The sequence below is a fragment of the Lissotriton vulgaris genome, chromosome 12, assembly GCF_964263255.1.
Source record: "Lissotriton vulgaris chromosome 12, aLisVul1.2, whole genome shotgun sequence".
In the NCBI taxonomy this organism is placed as follows: domain Eukaryota; kingdom Metazoa; phylum Chordata; class Amphibia; order Caudata; family Salamandridae; genus Lissotriton; species Lissotriton vulgaris.
The window spans coordinates 348,744,384-348,769,498 of NC_141700.1; the positions used below are offsets into that span (position 1 = coordinate 348,744,384).

At 43.6% G+C, this 25,115-nt stretch overlaps 1 protein-coding gene across 1 annotated transcript in view; it reads right to left on the reverse strand.

The window, feature by feature from the left end:
• VPS35 (VPS35 retromer complex component) overlaps window positions 1-25,115 on the reverse strand; it is a 526,314-nt gene that overhangs the window by 195,592 nt on the left and 305,607 nt on the right. The window contains exons 12-13 of the mRNA XM_086945112.1: window positions 19,301-19,456; window positions 2,948-3,070 (exon numbers count right to left, since the gene is read on the reverse strand). Coding sequence (XP_086801238.1) covers window positions 2,948-3,070; window positions 19,301-19,456 — 279 coding nt within the window. The remainder of the gene's footprint in view (window positions 1-2,947; window positions 3,071-19,300; window positions 19,457-25,115) is intronic.

The following is a 25,115-nucleotide window of genomic DNA, read 5'->3' on the forward strand; positions in this document are numbered from 1 at the left end:
TCAACAGGTCAGAAAATATTTCTTGAGTTACTAATGGAACCTGTTCCAAAATGTAGGAATTCTTGGGTATTGTGGGACACGCAGGGCTCCAGCATATGGGGATACTTGCTTTAATAGCTTTGATTTGCAAAGCTAAATGTATCTGTATCTAGGAGTGATTACACAAATATTAATTTAAATGGCACCAAATTCTCTTATAGCGCTACTCATCCCAGTGTAGGGTGTCAGAGCGATTTACATCACACACAGAGGCACAATAAATCATACACAGGTGTAAGGTTATAAAGTGTAGGAATGACATATTGTTCATACTTGTGGATATTTTACGTTAACAGAGAACGGACGTGCAAACCACAAAGTCATGATATAAAATTAAACGCAGTGACTGGGTTGCCTGAACTAATAAAGCTTTATGAATTTCAAGAGAAACCCTTCCTTGCAATCTTAGAACAACAGATTGAGAAAAAATAAGAATCTAAACCCATGATTTACAGTTCGCACACTGCTCCTTGATGTCATAAACTGATCACTGTGCTATAGAAGGACAAACTTATGAACAGGAATTAACAAAACGATCTATGTCATACCCAGCTAGATAAAATATAAATCTGTGATCTGCATGACACACAATTTGCTTTGCAGCAGGAACATTAACCCTCTTTGCTACGTTATCATTAAAAACGGTAAGTGGACAAAACACAGGATTCTCCCAGAACTACATTAACCATCAGAGTTCTCCAACTGCTATTATAACCCCCTTCGTCTCAAAATTGCTGGGCACAAATTGATCTCTGTAGCGAGTGCCTTAACCCTATAAGATATTTAAAATGTAGCCATTTTGCGACCAAATAAGTCATCTGGAACAGATTTATTGTCCCGTCTTCCTTGTTGCCAATTACTCTGCAGCAGATTTTGGTTTTAAAAAGTATAAACTGACTGCGAGGCTCTGCTTTTCAAGCTCCGCCCCTCAAGACTCCCCCAGCCCCCTTCCTCTGCAACACCTTGACTCACAATTTATAGGTTCCTGGAGTAAATGCTTTCCAATTCCAGGACTGGCTCAGAGTGATTATCAGTGGCTGAGATTTAAGCAATGTAGCCTACATTTTTTTGTTGCTACTGTACAGCTGTCCGCTCTAACCCTAAATTCACAGCTCACGTGACTGATAGCCCTACTCCAAAAAAACTAATACAACTGTGGTTTGCAATGAAAACTTTTGGAGTCATACTTTTGACTACCGAAAGGCACCACAGCGCCATATCAATAGCAGATTGTATACTATACAAGTAGAGGTGGGCGAGCCACTAAAGTCTCAAGCTAGATGCTTGGCTCTGGCTTAGCTTGAGGTCCTCCACGATTCTCGAGCCCAAATGGAGCCCTCCCAAATCAAAACTTCAAAGCACTTGGTAGTGTGCGAGTATGTTTATGTGAGAAAAAAACACATCTACGTGTGTATATGATACTTTAAGACACACCTTACGTATCCATGCAGCTCAAAACCTTTCCTCTAGCTGGCAGTGCACACAGCACCATAAAGTTGACCTTTTCACAAATAATTAACAAATCTTCTCTTCTGTGGGCCGTACATACAGCAACATAAAACCTTTCCTCCTGCAGGACAACGGACATACAATCACACATATTGTGCCATCTCTGGGTTTTGCACAAGGAGCCAATTACATACAAACATTGCGTCTGAGTCATCAAAACATCTCTTACTATAGAATTGATCCTGATCTGAAATCGATGATTTCAATCTTCAGTCAGAGTGTACACTATGCACTGCTTAAATATGCTTTACTTGAAATGCAAGATATCCTATTTTGGGGAGGGTATTGCAGTGTTCAAGAATAAATGCAAAGATAGGCAGAACAGGTAACAGACATTTACCTTTTTCTGGGGTGGTCAGAAGTTTCATAAGAGCCATTTTTACCTCCACCTTCCTCCTCTCACAGACAGGCTGGCTACTATCGCCCTAAAGGGGTTGTACATTTCAATTACCTGCTAAAGTGAGCTTCAGTCGCCCATGGAAAATCCGCCTCCCTCCTCCACGAGGTCAGCAGGGGGATTGCATGTTTCGGACTCCTCCATACACAACCCCATCATTAAGCTTGGCCAGCGAGTTTAATTAGTTGGCCTTAGCTAGACAATTGCGTTTTACCTAAAGGAACTGGCAGGCACTCAGCAAAGCTGAAAACACAATAAGGTTGAAACAAGCAAGCCTCTCTCTTGTTTTCCCCACATCACACGCTTTCAGGACTGGCATTATTTATTTGACTAGCTCAGCTTGTGATTTTGCTGTTGGAGTCAAGCCGGACCCCTGGCTCAGCTCTGGCTCAAATCTTCCCCAGAATGTTCTGGTTTTTCAACCTCTATATACAAGTACTCTTTAACAATAACATTACTGGGCACGATGAAAACTGCACTAGAGTCCTCATGGCTGCATCGCAAGAGATAGATGGATAGACAGAGAGATAGAGAGACAGAGAGATAGAGAGACAGAGAGATAGATAGAGAGACAGAGAGATAGATAGAGAGACAGAGAGATAGATAGAGAGACAGAGAGATAGATAGAGGGACAGAGGGACAGAGGGACAGATAGATAGATAGATAGATAGATAGATAGATAGATAGATAGATAGATAGATAGATAGATAGATAGATAGATAGATATAGATATAGAGAAGGATAGAGAGATACAGCGATAGACAGATAGACAGACACACTAAATGCAATGAAGATCTTTCAATGGCGTCCAAAGGCAGTGCCACATACCATCCTTAGGTCATGAGAATCTAGCCATTTCCTTCACTACACTGAAGTTTACTAATGCGCATGTTCCGTGAGGTTCAACATAGGCAAACCTGAAGTTATGCTTTTGCAGGCATCAGATGGAGTGCCAAGTGCAGAGAAAACATTTTACTTCAGGTGGGCTGAATAAAAACCTACCACTTTGGAATTTTCCTTGTAGCGGAAAGCGAGTCTGTATGCTGCAAAAACCAAGGGGGGTAATGTGTACCGGATCCTCTGGTTACCACCTGCCCCAAAATGTTTCCGAGCTGTGTTCAGGATCTAAGAAAAAATGGATGAAAACAACTTGAGGTCAGTGAATTAGAAGCACAACATTACATAAAACAGTTTTAAACATGAGCCTTCGGTGCTTTCATCTTCATAGACCTAAATCTACAGTACACACACTTAAATCAGTACTATGCATGCGGTACACAATAATTCTATTATCTAGAGAAAACCTCACATGTTCAAAATAGTTAAAGGATAGAACTGCAACTTTAAAACATAAAAATATATATATTTTTTTTAATAACTTTTTTATTGAAGATATCATGTGTAATTCTTCATTATGTATCTGTAACAGTATGTAACCCAATGTAAAGCGCTCGGATACCTACGAGTCTAGCCAGCGCTATATAAAACTCATTAAATAAATAAATAAATATCGAGGTAAGTACAATCACATTTCTCAACATTGTAGACCTTATAATTAAGCATACATTTTTGGGTATATTCGGGTGACAGGTGCGGTTCGTATCTATGTAAACATTTGGCCTCATTTCGGTGGTATAGGATCGTCCAGGTCGGGCTCGGGGAGCGGATCGTGGGGGTGGGGTGGGGGGGACGGGTGGGGACGCTGATATTCCCACGATACTTATTACAATTTGACCATACTGGAGTCCACTTTCGGGGACACCCTCTGAAGACATATACTACCTTCTCATTGAACATGCACCAGTCCAGTCCTGTTTCCAAAGTTTCAGGCTGGGTTCTCTCTCGCCCCCTACAATCCCCACACATTTAATAAACACTGTCCAGCGTCTGGGTACAGGGCTTGACCTAGGACCCCAGATGTGGATAAAAGTACGCTCACTCCCACAGTTTCTTTTATATTTCGAGTCCATCCCATATCCCATACGAACTAGAGTTTTTCTGGAATAATATATCCTGTGCAAAATCTTCAACTGCACTAATTTAAGCTTTGAAGAGATTGCAACCTCCCTCGGAGAGGCAAGTGCCTACACCCAGCCTTCATTGCCTAGCTGCGATATGTGATATTACGTCCAATGCTCCCTGAGTTTTATTAGGGGGATCAGTGGTAGGATTTAGGAGCTTACGGTAAGTGAGGTATATTGACTTATCCAGCATGTATCCATCAAGTAGTCTATCTTCTAGTGGTGTTGCCTCAGGCAACGTCATACCTTCCTCCAGGCGTGCCTGCCTAATGTATCTTACCTGGCAATATCTAAATAATTCCAAATCCGCAAGTTCGTTTTCTCGCTGTAATGTGGAAAACTCAATCACTACCATTCTTCCACAGATCTCCCAACCGTGAGAGCCCTATGAGGTCCCACTTGTCAAAACCCCTGGTAGTTCGTTAGTTCCCCAGCAGATAAGAGTCCCATACAGGGGTACATTGCGTGAGGCACTCATCCCATCCCAGACTTATGTGCTGTGTGTCAGATCCGGACTGAGTGTGATGTGGGACCCATCAGTCTCAGTCAAGCTGGTTTTCGTAAAGGGCTCTAGTATAGGACCCCCCCCACCCCCTGCCCTCCCCCCCGGCAGAAGCCATCTGTCCGTCCGCAGCCCGGATCGTTCTGTGGCCGATATACCCCTTGATTGATAGACGCCAGTTGTGTTGCCCAATAGTATTTTTTAATATCAGGGAGCCATATCCCACCATCGTACACATTAGGAAATTTTAAATGTAGTAGTTGATTTTATAAAATGTATTGTTATAGTTTTAATTAACTGAAACAATAAAAAAAATCACTTCAGATGGGTTTCAAGAGTGCAATTCGAGGCGCACCACCGCCCCAGAAAAGGGCTCTTCGTTCACCGCTAATTGCAGTGAAATAGGATGCCGGATCAGGTTCGGCGAGTCGTGTAGGACTTACAGAAAATGGGGCAGCGCCATCATTTTACGCAGCTCTACCCAAGAGGGACAGCGGGAGAGTCCTCCAGAACGCCACGTCACTCTGGAGGCACCTCAGCAGGGATTGAAGATTTAGTTTTCATAATATTGTACAGGGTTCGAGGTAACATATATGCCAATATATTTGAAGCCCACTGTTGCCTCTTCTATTCCCTTTGGCAATTTTGGGAATTGTCCCCGTACCACATAGATTAGCGACCTTGACCAGTTTATTGTATATCCAAGGTACCTACCAAAGGTCTTAAATATATCAAGGGTCCTATTAGCGACCTTGACCAGTTTATTGTATATCCAAGGTACCTACCAAAGGTCTTAAATATATCAAGGGTCCTATTATTGAAGTGGCTGGCGACGCCAGATACAGTAAGATGTTGTTGGCATAGAGGGAGATACGATCCTCCCACTCCTCCGACCACCTCAAACCTCTGATAATCGGGTCGCTCTGGATACAGCAGGCCAGAGGCTCTAGCGCTAGGGCAAATAACAAGGGAGACAGGGGGCATCCCTGCCTCGTGCTAGTCCAAATGTCTCAGATTTTTTATTTTTTAAGACCACTTGCGCTAGAGGTTTACTATATAGGAGTTTGACCCATCCAATAAAGTTTTGTCCAAAACCCATTTTCTCCAGCACTGCGAACAAGTATGGCCATTCAATCATATCAAAGGCCATTGTGGCATCTAAGGACATAACCACCACGTCTTCCCTCAGTGTATGACCCCATCCAAGTCCCCTGTGTAGTCTGCGTCTATTCAAAGAGGTATTACTCGACGGCATAAAGCCAGACTGGTCAGGGTTTACCAAATCCAAGACCACCACCACCAGTCGTGTAGCCAAAAATTTGGCTAAAATCTTTACCTCCGCATTAAGCAATGAAATTGGCCTGTATGAGGAACAACCATCTTTAAGCTTACCCACCTTATGGATGACCACTACCGTTGGAAGTCGTTGGTCGCTGGGGAGCTGGCCTGACTCCTGGCTTTTCTCGTACATAGCTTTAAGGTAGGGGACTATTCTATCTGGCTTTAGTTTGTACAATTCGATAGGGAGGCCATTGGGACCGATAGCCTTTCCTGCTTGCAAAACTCCAATGGCTTGAGCCACCTCTCCATTAGTTAGCCTGCCATCTAATGAATCGCAATCCTCCTACATCCACCAGCAATGCCCTAGAGTCCTCAATCGAGCCCCCAGAGTGAGATGTGTATATTTGCCTGTAGTGTCTGGCAAATTAATTCGCTATTATCTGCGGATCCGTAATCGACTCTCCCGTCTCATCCATCAATTCCACAACCAAGTGGTTAGCCTGGTCACGATGATCTAGCCCTGCCAGTATTTTCCCTGCCCTGTCCCCAAGTTTGTATATTCTGCTGAGCTGGTCTCAGAACAGTGTTTTTGCTCTCTCGTCGGCTACACTCGTGTATTCATCTCTTTTGAGGTTAAGATTGTGAAGCAAATCTGGGTCATTTGGTTCCCCGAGTTCTCCTTCCATCTCCAGAATTTCTCCTTCCAACATCTCTAATTCAGCGTGTTTAACGTTCTTGGTTACAGCTATTTGGGAAATGGCTGGCCCTTTGACCACTGTCTTGAACACCTCCCATAGTGCAATTGGCGATCCCACGGAACCCTAGTTTTTCTGAAAGTATTGTTCTATCCCCTGGGTCAGGTGTTACTGTATGGCTGGGATGTGGAAATACCATAGGTTTATTGAGAACACTCTACTCACCTGGCCCCCCACCACCCACAGCTGTACCCACACTGGGGTGTGGTCAGAAATGCCTCTTGCCATGTGCCTAACTTCCGTAATGTGTCCAGCTTGATCGGCTGATTTTAGGATATAATCAATGCTGGAGAAGCTATGGTGGACCCCCAAGAGAAATTTGAACTGGATGTCTGGGGGATGTCGAATTCGCCAGACATCCACCAAGCCAAGTGCATCCAGGAAGGTGGATAGAACCCTTTGTGCCAGCCCTAAATCTAGCGGCGGGTGTCGGTCAGTCTTGCCACATACCACTGAGTTAAAGTCTCCGCCTATCAGTAATTTTCCTTTGGGGAACTCAATCAATATTTGTTCCAAGTCTCGCAATGTTTCAGCCTGTAGTCCCTGTAGGGCGCAGACTGACCTCAGCGTTAGCGGCTCACCTTCTCACCTCCCCGAGACTGCTGCAAATCTACCCTGTGCATCAGTCCAGGTGCAGTCTGTCGACATGGGAAAGGTTTTGCGAACCATTATTCTGACACCCCTTGAGCTAGACGTGAACCCCGAATGTACGACCTGTCTATAGCCCCACATATCCAATGCCCTGCAGGTGTTTCCCATCAGGTGCGTCTCCTGGAGGAGCACCAGCTCTGGGGTGTGTCTTTTAATGAACTGCAGCACAACGCCCCTCTTCAACTGGTCACCCAGGCCGTTGACATTCCAGGATAGTAGCCTAAACATCTTTTCACTCATTACTGCAATATCTGTCCTCTTCAACCCCCCTGCCACTGGAGGGATCAACCGCGTCCCCGTTTCCAGCATCAGTAAAATAATTGACTTGATTGACCCTTGATTGAACTGTTGCAACTAAAAATACCCAACTACCCCCATTCTTGCATCCCCGCACTCTGGGCCTCAAACCTTCAAACTGCCCATTTCCCCAATTGTGCAGAGTGCCTGTCGCCCTTAACTATGCAACTAACTTAAGAAATAGGGGGACATGGTTACTCCCACCCAGTGGCCCCTCTGCTGCCTCTCACTAACCACACGGATCCTTATTTATTTATTTATTTTGTGTACTTGTAGAGCGCAGACCTGTCACCCAGAGGGCATCCTGGCGCTTTGAACTTCTGGACGATTACACTTCTTACTGCTCAGACAGTTTTCGGGAAAAGATGCGTTTTCAACGCTTTCCTAAATGGCAGGTAGTCCTTGTGGCTTCTCAGAGAGATAGGCAGGGAGTTCCAAAGTTTGGCCGCTGCAACACTAAATGAGCGGCCACCCATCCTTGCTCTGCGAAACCTCGGGACCACCAGCAGTTGTGCCGAAGAGGAACGAAGGGGCCGCGAAGCAGAGTACCAGGAAAACATATTCCGCAATGGTACTGGGCCCAGTTGGTGTACTGCCTTGAACACCAGGCACGTGGCTTTATACAGCACTCGCAGATGTACCCGGAGCCAATGTAAGTCTCCTAGCGCGAGAGTGGAGGAGCTGGACCTGGGACGAGAAAGAGCCAACTTGGCGGCCATGTTCTGCACGCGTTGTAACTTCCCCAGCAGATTTTTTGGGGCCTCCAGAAGTAGCGCATTGCAATAGTCTAAGCGACTTAGAATGGTACTGCGGACTACTTCTGGCCTGGCCTGGGCGGGGAGAAGGGGCAGGACTTTACGCAACATGCGTAACAGCATCATGCACGTCGAGATGGTTTTATTAACGTGCAGGTCAAGCTGTAAATTTGGGCCGAAGATCACCCCCAAGTTGCGAGCTGACCCCGCCGCCGCTACTGGCTCGGGAAACGTGGCAGGCCAGAAGTTCTCTGGAAGAACCAGCGGAATCCGGTCTATGGAACAATGTAGCACCTCCGTCTTAGAGCTGTTAAATTGGAGGGAGTTGGCCCGTACCCAGTCCGCTGTGGCTGCCATACAGCGATGAAATGTCTCCAGCGGGACCGCGTTATTTCCCTCCAGAGAAATGACCAGCTGGGTGTCGTCGGCATAATTGAAAGCCGAGACACCAAAAGATTTTATGAGCTGGACTAAGGGGCGAAGATGCAGGTTAAAAAGTATCGGGCTGATAGCCGAGCCCTGTGGGACCCCCTGTCCAACTTTCCTTGGCTCAGAGCTGAATGGAGGAAGCGAGACCAGCTGTTGCCGGCTACCCAGATAAGATATCAGCCAATCTCTAGCGCTCTCTGTGACCCCACACTCCTCTAGTCTCCTGATGAGGGTCTGATGGCAAACCGTATCGAACGCGGCCGACATGTCGAGCAGCACTAGAAAGGCTGCCCGACCACTGTCGACACGCGACCGAAGATTGTCCAGTACGGTTACCAGGGCAGACTCCATCCTTACATTAACGTTAGCATGCACGAAGAAAGTCACTTAGCGCGTAGAGTAGCTTTTTTATATTTCCGATGCTTCAGCTCGATACCACAGCTGCAAGGAGGATAAAGTCAGCTGATGGAGTAATTAGTCTGTTGTCGTTTGCGGGCTAGTCCAGTGTACGTGTAGGGTGATGGGCCTCCACTTCATAGAGCTTTTTGGCCTCTTGCCGGTCGCCAGTCTTCCAGCCATTCCTGTGCTGCCTCTGGGGATTAAGAAAAAACATGACTTGCCATCCGCTTCCACTCTCAATTTTATGGGATAAAACATTGCATATTTGAGACCTTTATTTCGTAGGTTTTTCTTCACGCCCAGAAAGGTCCTTCTTCCTTGTCTTTGGACGGCAATGGTAAAGTCCGGAAAGAAAGACAGTTCGCTGTTCTCAAATTTATGAGGGGGATTGGCTTGAGCTGCTTGTAGTATGACAACCTGGTCTCTGAAATTGAGGAGTTTTGCCAGAATCGGCCTGGGGGGCTCCCGGTTTCGGTCTGCCGCCTGGTACCCTATGCGGCCTTTCGACTGTGAAGAATTTGGATAAAGTCTTGGGCCGAAGATGATTGACTATTAGGTCTTCAAAGAATAGGTCCACGCCGACCCTTCTGATTTTTCAGGAACGCCAATAATTCTGTCATTATTGTGGTGACTCGGCCTTCATACTCATCCAACCGGGAGTCTGTCTTTTTCTGGGCGGCTTGAAGTTCCCTGGTGTCCTTCTTCATCTGTTGGGCTTCAGTGCTAAGCTCCGTGGTGATCCCTTCGATGGTTCTAACTTTCTCACTGGTTTTCTGAAGATCGGTCCTGATCAGTGCCATTTCTACGGATATTGTATCCATTCTATGCTCCAGTAAGATGCATGCTCCCGCTATGGCCGCCATGATGTCCACAAGCATCGGCTCTTCATTCGATTTGATATGGGCCATCTCCATCTCCCCTTTGCTTGCACCATCCCCCTCTGTTGCTTTTTGATTGGCGTACTTGTATAGCTTGGTCAGGAGTGTGCTTTTCTGTCCCTTCAGCCCAGAAACAGGCACCCGCTTCGGAAGTACATACCAACAATAGCACCCTCGAAGAGGCACTCAAGTGTGCGTTGGCTCCCAGTCAGATTAGGGTTAAGTGGAAGAAGCCTCTGTCTATCTTCTTGTAGGGGCCACTCATTGGCTATTGCACAGCCGGGTGTGTGACAATGGTGTCCCAACACTCCTATAATTGCGCCTGTCGATTGGGAGCCCCACGTCTTCCAAGCTTCACCACCTGAGGCACAGACACGACCCCTGCCTATGAGTGAAAGTGACTTAAAATATCAGCTCGAGCTAGACACTGGGTTAAGAGTCCTTGGGGCACTCTGTCGTCTAAGCAAGTCAGCCTAACACTTGTTCCCCTGCACTACTCCTTCTGAAATGCCAGTTGTCGGGATCAAAAGTGACACCTTCCCCTTCTTGGGCACTCCCTATCAGGGTCGATGTATTCTCTCGTCACAACGCAGCTCCAGCGCAGTTGCTTTCCGCACCCGAAGGCGGCACTCACCCCTCCGCAGTTGTCGCAGGGCCCGGCAGAGTTGCGGCCGGTCCGATGGGCAAGGAGCTATGTCGCTAAGCCCCTTTCAGACTCAGTTTCTCCCGTTATTTCTCCACTGCACCACGCCTCCTTGCGCTGGGGAAGCGGGGGGGGGGGGTCTAATGTGTCACAGGGGCCAGACTTAGTTTCTCAATGTCCGGCGTCTTGCGGTGCTGAACCCTGCCGAAGTTAGGGTGTGTTGGCAGCTGCCCACGGAAATGTCCTCTGGCAAGTTTCAACTTCAGTCCAGGGATTCTTGGGCCTGAACGGAGCGCGTCTCCTTCTCCCGAAATACTCTGATTTTGGCAATTTCCTCGGTATCAGCGGATGGCAGTTGCTGATGCCACTCCTTGCTGCAAACTTAGGGTCAAAATTGGATAAATGAGCGGATATTTAGGCAGTTTTGGGCCACTGTCTTCAGGAGCCTCACCGAGATGCAGCCATTGCGCTTGTTGCCCAAGCCACGCCCCAAAACATAAATATTTAATGCTGTGCAAGTAAGCACAAATTCAGGGTCAATGAAAACCAATCATCATACTCGGTGCTTAATATATATTAAAAAAAAAAATGTGCTAGGTACCTTCCTGGTAGGCCCTGTAGCTTGCACCGCACACTATCCCTGCCAGCGCTGCCAATGACAGTACCAACATAATTAACAACCATCTCATTTCTGCTAGTGACACAATTCGGAATACACCAGACCCCCCAAAGCTATAAGAATGGCATTGGTGGCAGATATTATTCTTTTTAATGTATAATGACATGATGTATCTGCTCATCTCAAAATATGATAGAGCCACCAAGCAGCAGACTGTCAGTAGAGCCGTTGTTGAAAATAAAGTGCCAGTGCCAAGCAATGGCAACAACCGGCTCAAATTAAGCAGTGATTCATACTTTACAACAAATAAAAGTAAACTTGGGTACATATATCAAAGTTTTCTTTCACAGTGTTAACCACACAACACGTTATTTTTGACATGCAGCACTAGAAAAATCGGCTGCGTAATTGGGACGTTAGTGTTTGAGCTTTTCCCATTCTGTTTTTACTTTGCTCCTGTATAAAAAAATATATATGTGTTGGATGTTTTAATCAGTAGTAATTTGATAGCGCAATGCATGTACCTGTAGCAAATAACTAACTGCTGGAGAATCTTAATTGAATGGATTGTGACTTCGAGCATAGTAATGCTTTCGTAAATAGCCTGATTTATGGCTGACTATTATTTATGTTAGATGGAGTACATTTTACGGGGTCCTGAAATCCGATGAAGCGTTAGCGCCTACACGTGCCACACCAGCGTTCAGGAAGCAGACCGACATAACCCTGCCTATTGGATTTTTTAATATATGTACTTATATACATACAAACACACATTGTTTTTGCATGTAATGTTATACATTTTTTTTAGGAAAACCTAAGACTGGTGAGGCAGCTACGAGGGTCTGTAGGCCAGGCGCATTTAGGTTTGTGCATATTTCGTTTGGTCTCTGATGTTTGTGCGCAGCAAGCATTAAAAAAAAAAAAAACTATATTTTGTTCTTCTTGCTGTTTGTGGATATGTCAAACCTCATAATATCCGGTAGTCATGACTTGGTTACAAAGTTAATGTTCCTAGGGGTGTAGTTAATTTAGGGAGAAAATGTGGAACTCACAAAGAATATATGTCAACAGGATAGTAAAACATAAGCTATCAGTTACTAGGAGCTGCTGCACGCTCCCCCTGACTTTTGGACCTCGGACCTGCCTTGCCCATTTTCACTAATTAAATCTCAAGAAAAGAGTCAATTTTCATTCATCACCAGGAGCCTTGCCCAAATACATACTGTAAATACCATAACACCACAACAAATGACTTTATAAACAGTAATGCCACTACATCTCACATGCTAAATGAAGGTCAACAAGCTCTTGCATCCGAACTGCTGTCTGGGCAAATCGGAGCCTAGAAAGCACAAAATGCCCAAGCAGCCGACGGTGCCGTGGAGCACGCACCCTGTATTGTCTTTATTTTCACAAGAGCCAAAGGCGCTAAATAAAGTAACAGAAAAAGCATCATCAGACCGGGGACTCTTAGGGAGTCCTTCCAGGAACGTCATCCTATTTTAACTTTAAATTTAGTTCTGACTAAGTCCTGGGAATCTCTAGGGTCGATTGCAGGATTTGCAGAGCTCACAAAGCCTCTTGCTTTGCAAACCTTGGGTCAAGATAAATCTGATGCCTCAATCTCCGCCTTGATCTCTGGACGAGTCAAAACGCTCTATAAAAATGTCTCCATCGTTAAAGCCATTGTCTCCAATTTTAACAACTAAAAGCTAGTTTTATATACTAGACGCGCAGTGCCTCGATTTACCTATTTCACTCAATATGGAGCCTGCTACACTAGACAACTCAGGAAGTAACAGGATTGAATCCAAAATTGACAGTTTAACATCTGACAACTTTGACTTGAACGACAAAAAATAAAAAAAAATATGCAAGCGATGAATCTGGTGCTCAAGCATTCACTGTTAATGTTAACTAGACTTATATAGCGCACAGCTGCCTCAGCGTAGAGGCGTCCCAGCGCTAACAGCAGTAGAACATAGAGGCTAAGAACTAGGCGTCCCGGCGCTGAAAGTAGTGAGCTTAGATGGGGGAAACTAGGCCACGGGGAAAAGTTATGTCTTAATAGCTTTTCGAAAGGCCAGCAGGCTATCCAGACTGCAAATCTGAAAGGGCAGTGATTTCCACAATTTGGCTGTCAAACAATGGAAAGACCGTCCCCCGGCACGGAGACGGTTCACTCGAGGGACAACAACTAAGTATTGCCCCAGACAGCGCATCAACCAATACTGAGCATTATGAAGGTCATGCGCAAAACACTGGATATAATCGCCAAATGCGATCACAACGCAATCCGTAAACCTGATGCCCAACAGGAGCTTACCAAGCATTTTACATGTTCCATAGTGACAACTGATCGTAGCATGGGGTTAATCTAAGACGTCATCATGAAAAAATTAAGATCCCATACCTCCCAAGGGGCTGCAGAGAACCAAAATTGTGCCCCTTTGTAGGAGAAATTGTTCGAAGTCCCAGAGGCCATAAATGGCATCATTGAAGACTGCATTCAAAATTTGACAAATACCTGAGTCATCAGTCAACAACCAGTTACCAAAAGCTCAACAATCAACCTAAACGCAAAGGCAGCATCCTCTTCACTAAATCCATCCAAATCTCTAAATTAGTGCAGGGGATACAACAGAGGAACTAAGTCAGTTTTGCGTGTCCATTGTAAATACACCACCTGCCCCCAAACAAAAGTCTCAAAAGAGGCGGAACAAACCAAAGGCTAAAGCCTGGGGAATTAAATCCAAATTCAAAAAGGATGCTGCTACAAAATCGAAACGTGCTTTACATTCAGCCAAACAAATTGCAATCTCCTCAAACTATCATACGATCTCTGGAGGATTCTGACACCTAAAGTAGGTACAAAAAAGCTTGCAAGCACAACAAGGCAACCAACCTGAAGATTTCTTAAAATCCAGGTCTGTTGTGTGGCAAAGCTTGCACTCTCCACTCACATATAAATCGAATTCCAACACGAGTCAGGGACATTTTTACTTCAAACCCAGAAATCGGCAACAGAGATAATCCACCAATAACAGAGGTCATAATAATGCCACCCCATAATGAGGATGTTCATCTTCACAAAACTGATCTACTGCAGGAGACTCGAAAGATTATGCCCAATCAAGTTGAACGATTGAGCATCGCAAAACACTCAGGCAAACTACAAACTCCCCGCAGTGTCACAGCCAATGAAAGCCTCTGGTGCCCAGAGCCACAGAACGGCCAACTACCATCCAAGCTCACAGCCGTCAAATGAAGGACTTTGTCTGCCAACTGAATCAAAGTTGGATCAAATAGAGTCAAGTATCAGAAATGCTATCCAAAGAACCTCCCAAGGTCGTCTTCTACTAGATTAAATTCACTCTACTGGCCCACCTCGAGTCTATCCCTCGTGCCGCAGCGCAAAACCAACAAATTTGATGCAAGATAGGGTCCAAACATCAACATTAGATTCTAGGAGAAAACCTATAAAGTATCCCAGGCACTGTCACCTGCAGATAGGTACTCAGTGTAACAAAGCTCAGGGTACTACAAGTGTCATTAAAGACCAGGCAACCTTCATATTGACCCCAGAATATACCTCGAGAGGGAATTGAGGCTATCCTTAATAGAAGTAATATCCTGCAACTCAAACTCACTGCCGAGACATGGCCGTTTGAGATCCTGAATGTCTACTTTCCACCAGGCAGAAAGGCTCTGGTCAAGTATACCGTTTTGCTCTGCAAAGAACAAATCTAGAACAAAAGATTGGAAGAGGTGCAGAATTCGCTATTATAAACCACGTTAGCAGGGCCTACTCACATTACAAACAACTGCATTTTGATCTGCGACAACTTAAGTACAAAAATGTACACTTTCATGCTCGAAAAGTCAATAACCGATGAAAATAATATATGGAATATACCCTTATCACCTAAAGAGCACTGTGTGAGCGTAAATAAGGGTGAATCAATCTTCAAAGCTCTAGTCGAGGTAGACATCCGCTCACTGAACGACCGAACACCATCAAACAACCCGCTAAATTCTACCTTCAGAGCTGGCCACAGCCAAAGTGTTATCGACTATATCTAGCGAGAGGTGTGGCGCAGCAGCAAGAGCGTCAGACTACTGAACGTGGGGTTCATGGTTCGCTCCCCAGTGCAGGCTTCAGCTCAGTAGCATGAGACTCTGGGCAATAGCTCACTTAATCTCCCTGACTGCCCCTAGCGCGTTGACCTCCTTAAGGGGTGATATGTTTGCGCCTTACAAATAGGAATGAGTATTATATGGAGTTAAACATTAACGCATGGAATTTTTATCATAGATATGAGAGCTGCGATGGGAAGTCGTCGAGCGATGATGCTTCTTCGACTTCTTGTGCTTCGTCGTACCTGAACCAGAGTGCAAAGACTTCGATCATGAAGAATGATGGTGATGGCTCCGCAACCGGTCCTTTGATCTCTAACGGGACCGGGACCTCGAGCAGCGCAGAGCCGACTGCCGGACTTCAAGCAACATTCGGGACCGCTCCCGCAAAGTCTTCGGAGCCATGGCCTGGCAGTCGGGGCATTACTTGGGGTCGTGGTTGCGCCCCAGGCAGTAGAGAGACATGCGGTCCAGGCCAGTCACCGACATCATCTGATAAGAGTCCCCGCAAGACTTGAAACCGGGCATCCCTACGACACCAGGAGTCAATCGACTCGAGAAAAGCAAGACAAAAAGCCTCAAAAAACTCAGTCAAAAAATTACTGGGGGTACCACTCTCTCCGGACCTGCTGGTGCGGAAAAAGAAAGAACTGACGTCAGCGTGCGAGGGCGGCGTCTACGTAGCTGCCACAACGTCATCTCGGCGACCACGACGCCAACGACTGACGCAGAGCCAACCGACGCCACCTTCCGACACGCAGGGGTACTGCTTAAGAAAACTTTCCGGCACCAGTCTGATGCCTGGGGGTAATTCTAAGATAAGGTATCTATCACTATGTGTTTCTTTCAGATAAGTAGGTTACCTTTATGGTGGACTGATGGTGAAAGAGCAAGTTCCCTTATATATGAAACAGGGCAGATGTTATTAGGGAAGTCAAATGCTCTTTTCAGGTAACACTAAATGTTGGTCTGCTATATGCTGTCCAGGTGCAGAGAACAAACTCAGGCCACTCGGACCCTTATGCAGTAAAGAGCAATTACATATTTAGCGGTTTCAGAAAAATATAACTATTTTGGTAAGTTGAAGGTGAACTAAGAGGGTCGTACAATTTAAATTAAACATTTAAATTAAATTTAAATTAAAATAACATTTACATTAAAATTAAGAGGGCATTGAAAATGTGTGGCCTCGTGAAGTGGAAAGACTGGAACTTCAGAAAATGGCTCTGTTGATCAACATAAGCAAACACTCACAAAATCACTCTTGATTAGTATATGACAGATGTAGATCTGAAAAGGTCTGGTAATATCTACAAACAGACAGAACAGTATGAATCAAAGTGAAGTAATGCTGGACAGTTGTGGTTGAAAAGAATAACTTGCAGCTATCTGGCCTCAGCTTTGTGGTTTGATGAAAAATAGGAGAAATGGTTGCTTGTAAGCACCTCAAATCCTGCTACAAAGATAATGCACTCCACAGACATCAGTGCCTCAACCTACCATTTAATTCACTCAGCGTCCAGAATATAATTGCCCATTACAATGATCCCATTGTAATGTAATGTAATGTAACTTGAACTTATATAGCGCAAAGCGGTCACCCTATGGGTATCCTGGCGCTGGGACTTACCCTGTTCTCTGTGTGCATAAATATAACTTGTTCGCAGATAATGAGTAACTCTTATCACTATTCCCTTGGAAAAAGCCATGTCTTTATGCTTTTCCTGAATGAAAGCAGGGATTTGATTTGTCTAATATTCAAGGAGAGATTATTCCAGAGTTGGGCGGCTGCAACACCAAATGCTCTGCCACCCGTCCTAGTCTTCTTGAATCTTGTGGTGGTTACCAGATTTGCGCTTGATGAACGGAGATTTCTTCCAGGAGTGTACCAGGTAAATGTTTCCTGCATGGATACTGGACCTAAACCATGTACTGCTCTGAACATAATACAGAGGGATTTGAAATGAATTCTCTCGTTAATAGGTAGCCAGTGAAGGTCCTTTAAAGCTAAAGTCGTTGAGGACCTGCGCTGCCTTTTTAGGGCCAATTTTGCTGCTATAGACTGGATGCTCTGTAGCTTCAGTATCGCTGAGTTTGGTGCTCCCAGATATAATGAGTTACAATAGTCCAGCCTGCTCAATATTATACTCCTCACTGCTTGAGATCTGGTAGTAACAGGCAATAACGGAAGGATCAGACATAGTGCTCTTATCAAGGTGAAGCAAATACTGACTGTTTTATTAACTTGTGACTCCAATTGCAGGTTATCATCCATGAAAACCCCCAAGTTATGCACTGTTCTAGCTGGAATCAGTGGTTTATCCATAGGGGTGAGTGTGAAATCGGAGGGAAAAGGTCACACAATTTTGGCTGTGGAGCAGTACACTATCTCCGTTTTGTCTCCATTGAATTGGAAGAAATGTTTTCTGAGCGATTTAGAGGTATTATGCATGCACTCCTGGAAATTCTCTAGGGATACTGCCTGGTTTCCTTCTAAAGAGAACAACACTTGTGTTTGTCATCTGTATAGTTAACTAGATCAATGCCAAAGGTCTTCATAATAGGGATCAGAGGGCGCAAATAGATATTAAAAAGGATTGGGCTTATTGCTGAACCCTGTGGCACCCCGGGAAGCACAAGGTTCATGGATGATGTAAAAGGTGCAGAGGTCTAGCCCGGGACCAGGGTTCAATTCCCCGCCTCAGCGGGTCTTGGGCTCAAAATTCCACGGACCTGATAATTCTCGCCTCGGTGCCTATTCTAATCATAGAGTCCCACTCTGCAACTCTGGGCAATAGCTTGCTTAATCTCCACAACGGCCCCCACAACGCTAAGGATGCCTGGCATTCACCCTGGGGGTGCCCAGGAGTGGACGCCTCACAGGGAAAGCCAGGACGGCGGTATTCGTACAATCGCCTTGAGACCCTTGTGGGTGAGTAGTGCGCTATACAAGTATCAATTTACATTTACATTTTTTACCGCCTGTTGCCTACCAATCAAATAAGATTGTAGCCACTTCAGTGCCCATCCTTTCACTCTGATGTTCTCTAGTCTTTTCAGCAGAATACTATGATTCACTATATCGAATGCGGCCGACATATCCAATAGCACTAATATGGTCAGATTACCATTGTCGGCTCGCATTCTTAAGTTATCAAGCATTGTCACTAGGGCTGTTTCTGTTCCGTGCCCAGGTCGAAAACCAAATTGAGCCTTGTCTAACAGGTGGCTTTCTTCTAAATAGAGGGACAAGGATTTACTGACTGCCCGTGCCAGAATTTTTACTGGGTATGGTAGGAGGGAGATAGGTCTGAAACTCGATGGGCATTAGGGGTAAAGTGAAGGTTTCTTAAGCAGCAGGGTCACCACTGCCTGCTTCCAGGCTTCTGGAACAGTTCCCTTTTCCAGCGATTGGCAGCAGATATGCCGCAGCCGGGGGAATAATTCTAACTGAAATTCTTTCCATATCCCATGCGGGAGAGGGTCCAGACAAATCAAAACAACGTTATTACTTTTACTCTTTACATTAACCCAGCTTACCCCTTAATCTAGCGCAAACATTTCTCTAAAATTAACCCTAGGCTTACCTCTTACCCACCCCGAATTGTATCCTAGCCATGAGGTTAAACCTGCGCTAACCTAAGAATAACCAGAATGATAACCAAAAACCTACACCTTCCATTTAGTCTAGTCATGGGAATGTAGTTGTGTCCATGTTTTGGAGTCCATATAGTGGTATGTTGGAGCAGCTCTGTAAAGGGGTTCGAAGTGCGTACTTGTTCATGATTAAACAGACTGAGATGAGACAATTCTGCAAATCTGAGATAAAGGTAAAAGGTATGGGGCAGGCATGTTCTTCTTTTATTTCGCTTGAGCTGTTCTTTAACACAGTGCTTTTAAATAACATCTGTGAAAAGAGTGTGACAGTTGGGTTTTCATGTATCCTACTAGAATGTACTTCAAATGTCAAAAACAAAATACTTACCAGGTACTGCTGATCAGGGTCATCTGAGTGCAGGAGGTGAATGAACCTTCCAACAAGACTCTGTTCATCACAAAAGTCTTCAGGATCAGGGTCCTCGGCAGGCTGGTCTGGTTGGTCCTGGATCAGCGTCGATACCAGGTTCATAATGGCATCAACCTGTTAAGCAAAAACAAAACAAAGCAAAACAGCTGAAACGTCTGGTAACTGCATTAGTTCTTTTAAATAACAGAGCTATGAATTCAGCTTCCCATCTAAACTTTTCATTCAGGCATTGTTTTAATAGCCCTAAAATACACCCATCATCCCCAAAGGGTTTAAACCAGCAAATAGATTTTAGGATTAACATGAGCTCATCAACAAAGCCTGCATTTACAAAGAAAGTGTAACGGTGGCAGTTGCACAATCATGCTTGCAATTGCTGAATCAACATTCACAAAGAATAAAAAAAACTATTTAAGCCATTACATGGGCAACATATTAGTTTGCATGCAAATGTTACATTCCCCCTTCAATATATCAGTAAGTATTCAGTGTGTGTTTGCTGCCCAGGTCTGTACTAATAACATGAAAATGCCTTCTGTAGAAGTGCAGATCCTCTTGGCCATGGAGAAAATGCTAACGTGGTGTCACTGTTAAAGCTGTAATAGCTTGAGCACACATTTTGACAGCAAGGGTCTTGAGAGAGTCAACAACCATGGGAATTTGTAAGGCCATTCTCATAAGTAGAGCAAAAGGTGCCAATTCCCCAGGAAAGCGCTTGCCAGGCAAAGTATTATAACACAGAGTTGGTGTGTGGACTCTACTCTAACTCAAGCACAGGAGGAGCAGTCTTCTTTCGAGGGTTTTGCATTGCTAAAGAAAGACAGACTTCTATCAAATACTCATACCTATCATACGTATAGGTAAAAACCTATAATCACTAACCTACAAGACCATACAGCAGAAATGGTACAGATAAGTAGGAAATCTTTGGAATGTACCAGATAAGGCAAACACATAGCTCTATGAACACTGCAGGCTCTAAATGAAAATCTGTGTGCACTGCAGATTCTAACTAATTCTATGCAGAGTGCTAACACTAATAGTGCCAGTATCAAAACTGCAGTTTCAAACACTCTTCACAGACTTCAAATTCCAATTAGCTTTTAGGTTTTACAGGAATAATAAAAACCATATTCTAATGGTACTCAACACAAGGAGATACTGCAGTGTAAACTTAAATTGTTAACTTCCAGTGCGCTAACACTAAGTTGGCCCTAACGGTCACATAACCATTCAACTCAACAGCCTATCTGCAGCACCTGCCGGAGAAACACATTCACATCTAAAGCTAAGGCAGAATGGGTGAAGAATGAACCTGCAGATCACAACACATCACCTCCCTCTTATCAAAAGAGAATTCACTAAATTACATAATCTTAAAACCTGGATGGTAACCGCACATATCTGGATGGAAGACTGCCTCTCCTACTCACACTCTCCTCACCCTACAACTCACTATTTTTCCATTTGATTAAGAGGGGTTACCCGCTGAGCCAACTGCAGGATCACAGGAAGTTCAATTCTTAGTGGCCTTGAGCTTGCTTTGTCTAGCCAGGTGAACACTGCCTTGCTTACTGGCCTTGCATAGTTTGACCACTATCCATTCTCTAACAATAGAGAAGACTTATTAACTCTCACTATTCAAAATGGTTCACTATATCTTTTCTTGTTGGTATGCATCTCAGTCAGTACATTTGACTCTAACCTGATCACCCCTTTTCACAACCAGTTTCCTCCCAGCATTTCTTCTGTTATAATGGTCTTTTCTTTTTACTGAGCACCATCCAGTGTAACGCATGAATATCCAGTTACAGAATCCTGTTCTCGCCTTTTCTCAAACTAATGACAAACATGACTCTAATTTTGTGATAGCCAGTCTTCCTCTGAGAAATATGAAAGGAGCTTTCCCAGTTGTGCTGTGTCGGGTTGTTCGATACGCTAGTAAACAGGTTCTTTAAGCTGGCTTGACAGGCATAATACACTTCTGTACTAACTGGATTGTTTCCTCAATTAATCTGTTGGGTGTTTCAACTTGTCCATCGCTTCATTCATGATTTGAGATACTTTTATATGCTTGTTACTATTAAATTCCAGGAGTATAGGCATTCCTAGGGAGAGACTGTACACCATCATCGCTACCTAATTAACATGGAAACCACTGCCCTGAAAAGGCATGCTTAAGCTCTCACTTCTTTTGTATTTGGATTGGATACACATTTCATTTCTATCCACTGATTGTATTATTCAACTATTACTATGGCATAATACATAATGCATGCCAACAGACAAGGCATTAGTAGGTTCTATAAAGTCAATAGCAATTTTTTTTCCAAACACCATGTGATAATTCCACAGATGTCGTTTTATCTGCACACTGTCACATTCCACACCTAAGGACAAAAAGATTTTGATCCATCGATAGCCTCATGGCCTTTTCAGCTTCTTTTTTTGTGTGCCATTCAATACCAAACTATCCTTTGAAAAAGACTGATCAATTTACTAAGTGATGAAATATGCAGAACTAGGATGTCACCATTCATAATTATGTGACACTCAATTGAAAGTTCTCCTTTTACTTTCCAGAAGGTCTCGGAATTTTGGGGGGTCACGTAATTTTGGGGGTCACGTACAGCCTTGCTAAGGCACAATGGCCGTAATATTGATGAGCTGTACATATTGACTATCCATGTTGAACCTATGAATTATCGTTACACAAGATCATCTATATCGGAGTCAGCTGTTCTATAGGGTTTATCATTACCCTTTGAGGCTATCTAACGGACAACACAGACTGGGACACAGCCTCATATCTAATACTTGGCGTAACTCGAGAATTTGATAGAGAGGATTTTCCATTGTCTTATCAAGAATTCTCTGGCGTTTAATCTGCCGTTCTCTATACCGGGACCGGGTGAAGATTCTTTGCATCTTGGATTATTGTGACCCACCTTGATTAATAACTCCGTATTTGTAGATCTCACGACAAAATATACATGCTCTGACGAAGTTCCACCGGAACGAAACGCGTTGGCTGATGCAGAGTTTTTTTTTAAACAAAAAAGATTCCAAACAATAAAGTACTTCTGAAGATTTCTGGAGACCGATTGAACTTTATTTATCTTGTTGTGCACCGTCCTTTTTGGATAATACTTTCCAGAAGGTTTATACACTTACAATGGGCCTCTATTTCAAAACATGCTTTTTTATTCTTGAAATTTTAATGTACTGCTCCAAAGTCTCCATCCGTTCTCTTTTTAACCTCGATCTCTCAGCATTCACATAATAAGATAGCCATATCACTGTCAAATCATATTCATCATTCCAATTGTACTCATCTGCTACCACTTCACAGGGCGCGTGCAAAGAAATGTGTTCTAAACTAAATCAATGCTCTTGCAATTTGCATGTTAGTGAGGCTATTCTAGGAGAAACTTTCCTTGATCTATCAGTTTCCAAAATGCTTGTCAACAGCTTATGCTCTGTCAAACAGTTTTCCCCACAGGAAACACTTAATGTATTGACCACCAACATGCAAGTTAACAATTCAAATTAAATTATAGAATATTTGAATTTGGAACATCTTCACTTGTTTCGAAGCCAATGCAATAATGTTCTCATTTCCAGACCTCTGACGGAGCACAGCACTCAAACCATTTTGGCTTGCAACGATTCGACTGTAACTATGGATTTCACGGATTCAAACGGTTTTAGTGACAAAGTAGCCTACTACAGTTCACTCTTTAGCTCCTTCAACCTGCTATAACAGATTGCAACTCTGCGGAAATCAACTCCTTTCTCAACCATTCTCCTCATTGGCTCTATTTTCTCAGCTTCATTCCTTTTTTATTTTTTTTTATTTTTATTGACGTCTTTTGCATTAATATACAAAGCACGGCATCATTGATACAAACCAAAAATTAGAGGAGGAAGAGTATATACCAATAATTCATATATCAGAATAAGAAACAATGACTAGATCATCAGCAGGTGAGGGTGAAGTTTCCAAAGATACAATAGAACACAAATTAGGTCATAAAAAATACCATTAACAAATGCAACATATATTTTCATATTGAACAACATCAATATTGTATTTGCACCAAGTTAATATTTCTTGTCTGTAGGCAGTCCAGCATTTCTCATTATTCTTCCTCCTTCCATCGAGTTATAGGATCCCATATTGTATCCCCCAACTTCCTGCCCTTTTTTCCCTTCCTTGCGTATATCACTTTCTCCATTTTATGTATTATTAGTAATTTAGCCAACCATTTATGGAAAGTAGGTGGTACAGGATCTATCCATGCAGAGGCTATACATAATCTCATGATAGACATAGCAACAAACAAAAATTCCCTCCCACGAAAAGAACGTGTATCCTCAGCATTTACTCCTAGTAGGATGGTTCCTGGGGTTAAAACAATTTCGCTTTCTATAATTTTACTTATAAAACATTCGATTTCCTTTTTCAGTAGATCTAAACGGGGGCATAAAGCAAATACATGTTCCAAGTCGGCATCCGAGCTTCCACACCTATAGCATGTAATACCCACTAACCCTCTCCATTGAGCTATTTTAGCCGGTGTATAATACAGGTGGTAAAGTGTTTTATAGTGTTGAGCCTGTAGTGATGCAGCACATAGTAATGATTTCCCCATTTCTAGAGAGATACCAAAGCTTTCAGAACTAATTGTAAGATTATCCCTCCATTTTTCACTCCACTTTTGATGGTCATCTTGCTTTACTTTCGTCAATTCAGCATACAATCTTTTAATTGTGCAATTCACTCCTTTCTGAATAATTTCCATTATAGCATTACGCCTGAATCCCAGTGCACCACCTTTCTTTGGCAGGAGGAAACTCCTAATCTGCAGAAATTTAAAAAATTGCCTTGCTTCTAGGTTGTATCTATCTTGCAGATCTTTAAATTGTAGAAAACAATGTTCCCCCCTAATATCTCCAATGTTTCTGATTCCCCTTCTTTCCCACTCTGCCATTATAGGTCCCGAAAAAATATCTTGTGGGAGAGTTGGATTATGTAATAAGCTCGTATAAGAATTAAATTTTCCCAAGCCAATTTTTTTAGCAAAACTTTTCCAAATTTCGAATGCAGCTATTATTATCTTGAACTTTGTCCTCTTGTAATAACTAGCCTCTGTGAATTTCAGGAGAACATCCTTTGCTTCCATTCCCAAAGTTAGGCCATATATTGCTAATGATCCGTATTTACTCCACTCCTCTCCTACACTACCCTGTTCGCCTCCCATTAAACCAACCATATTCTGTAAAGCCGCCGCCCAGTAATAGGATTTTAAATCTGGGACTCCCCAACCTCCCCTTTCTCTTGGCAGTGTCATGTATCTAAGAGCCCTTCTCGTTTTCCCTTTCGCCCAAAGAAATCTATTTAACATACTCTCTAATTTTTTTAATATTTTATTATCGAAGAAAAGCGGTATTGCCCTAAATAGATATAGAAATTTTGGAAGGATAATCATTTTTACTATATTAGATCTTCCCACTATTGAGAGGTGTAAGTTATCCCATCTATCCAGGTCTTTCTCCACCTTCTTAATTAAGGGGGAGATTTTCCTTTCCACCAAGTTATCCAGGTCTGCCATTATGGTAACCCCTAGATATGTACCTTCTTGGATTACTCGGTTGTCTGAGCATGTAGTATACGAGTTCTTAATTATCTGTGTTTTTGTTGTATTTAATTTGTATCCCGAGATTCTGCCAAATTTCATCGCCTCAAGCTCAAGGTGTTGTATAGCTTCAG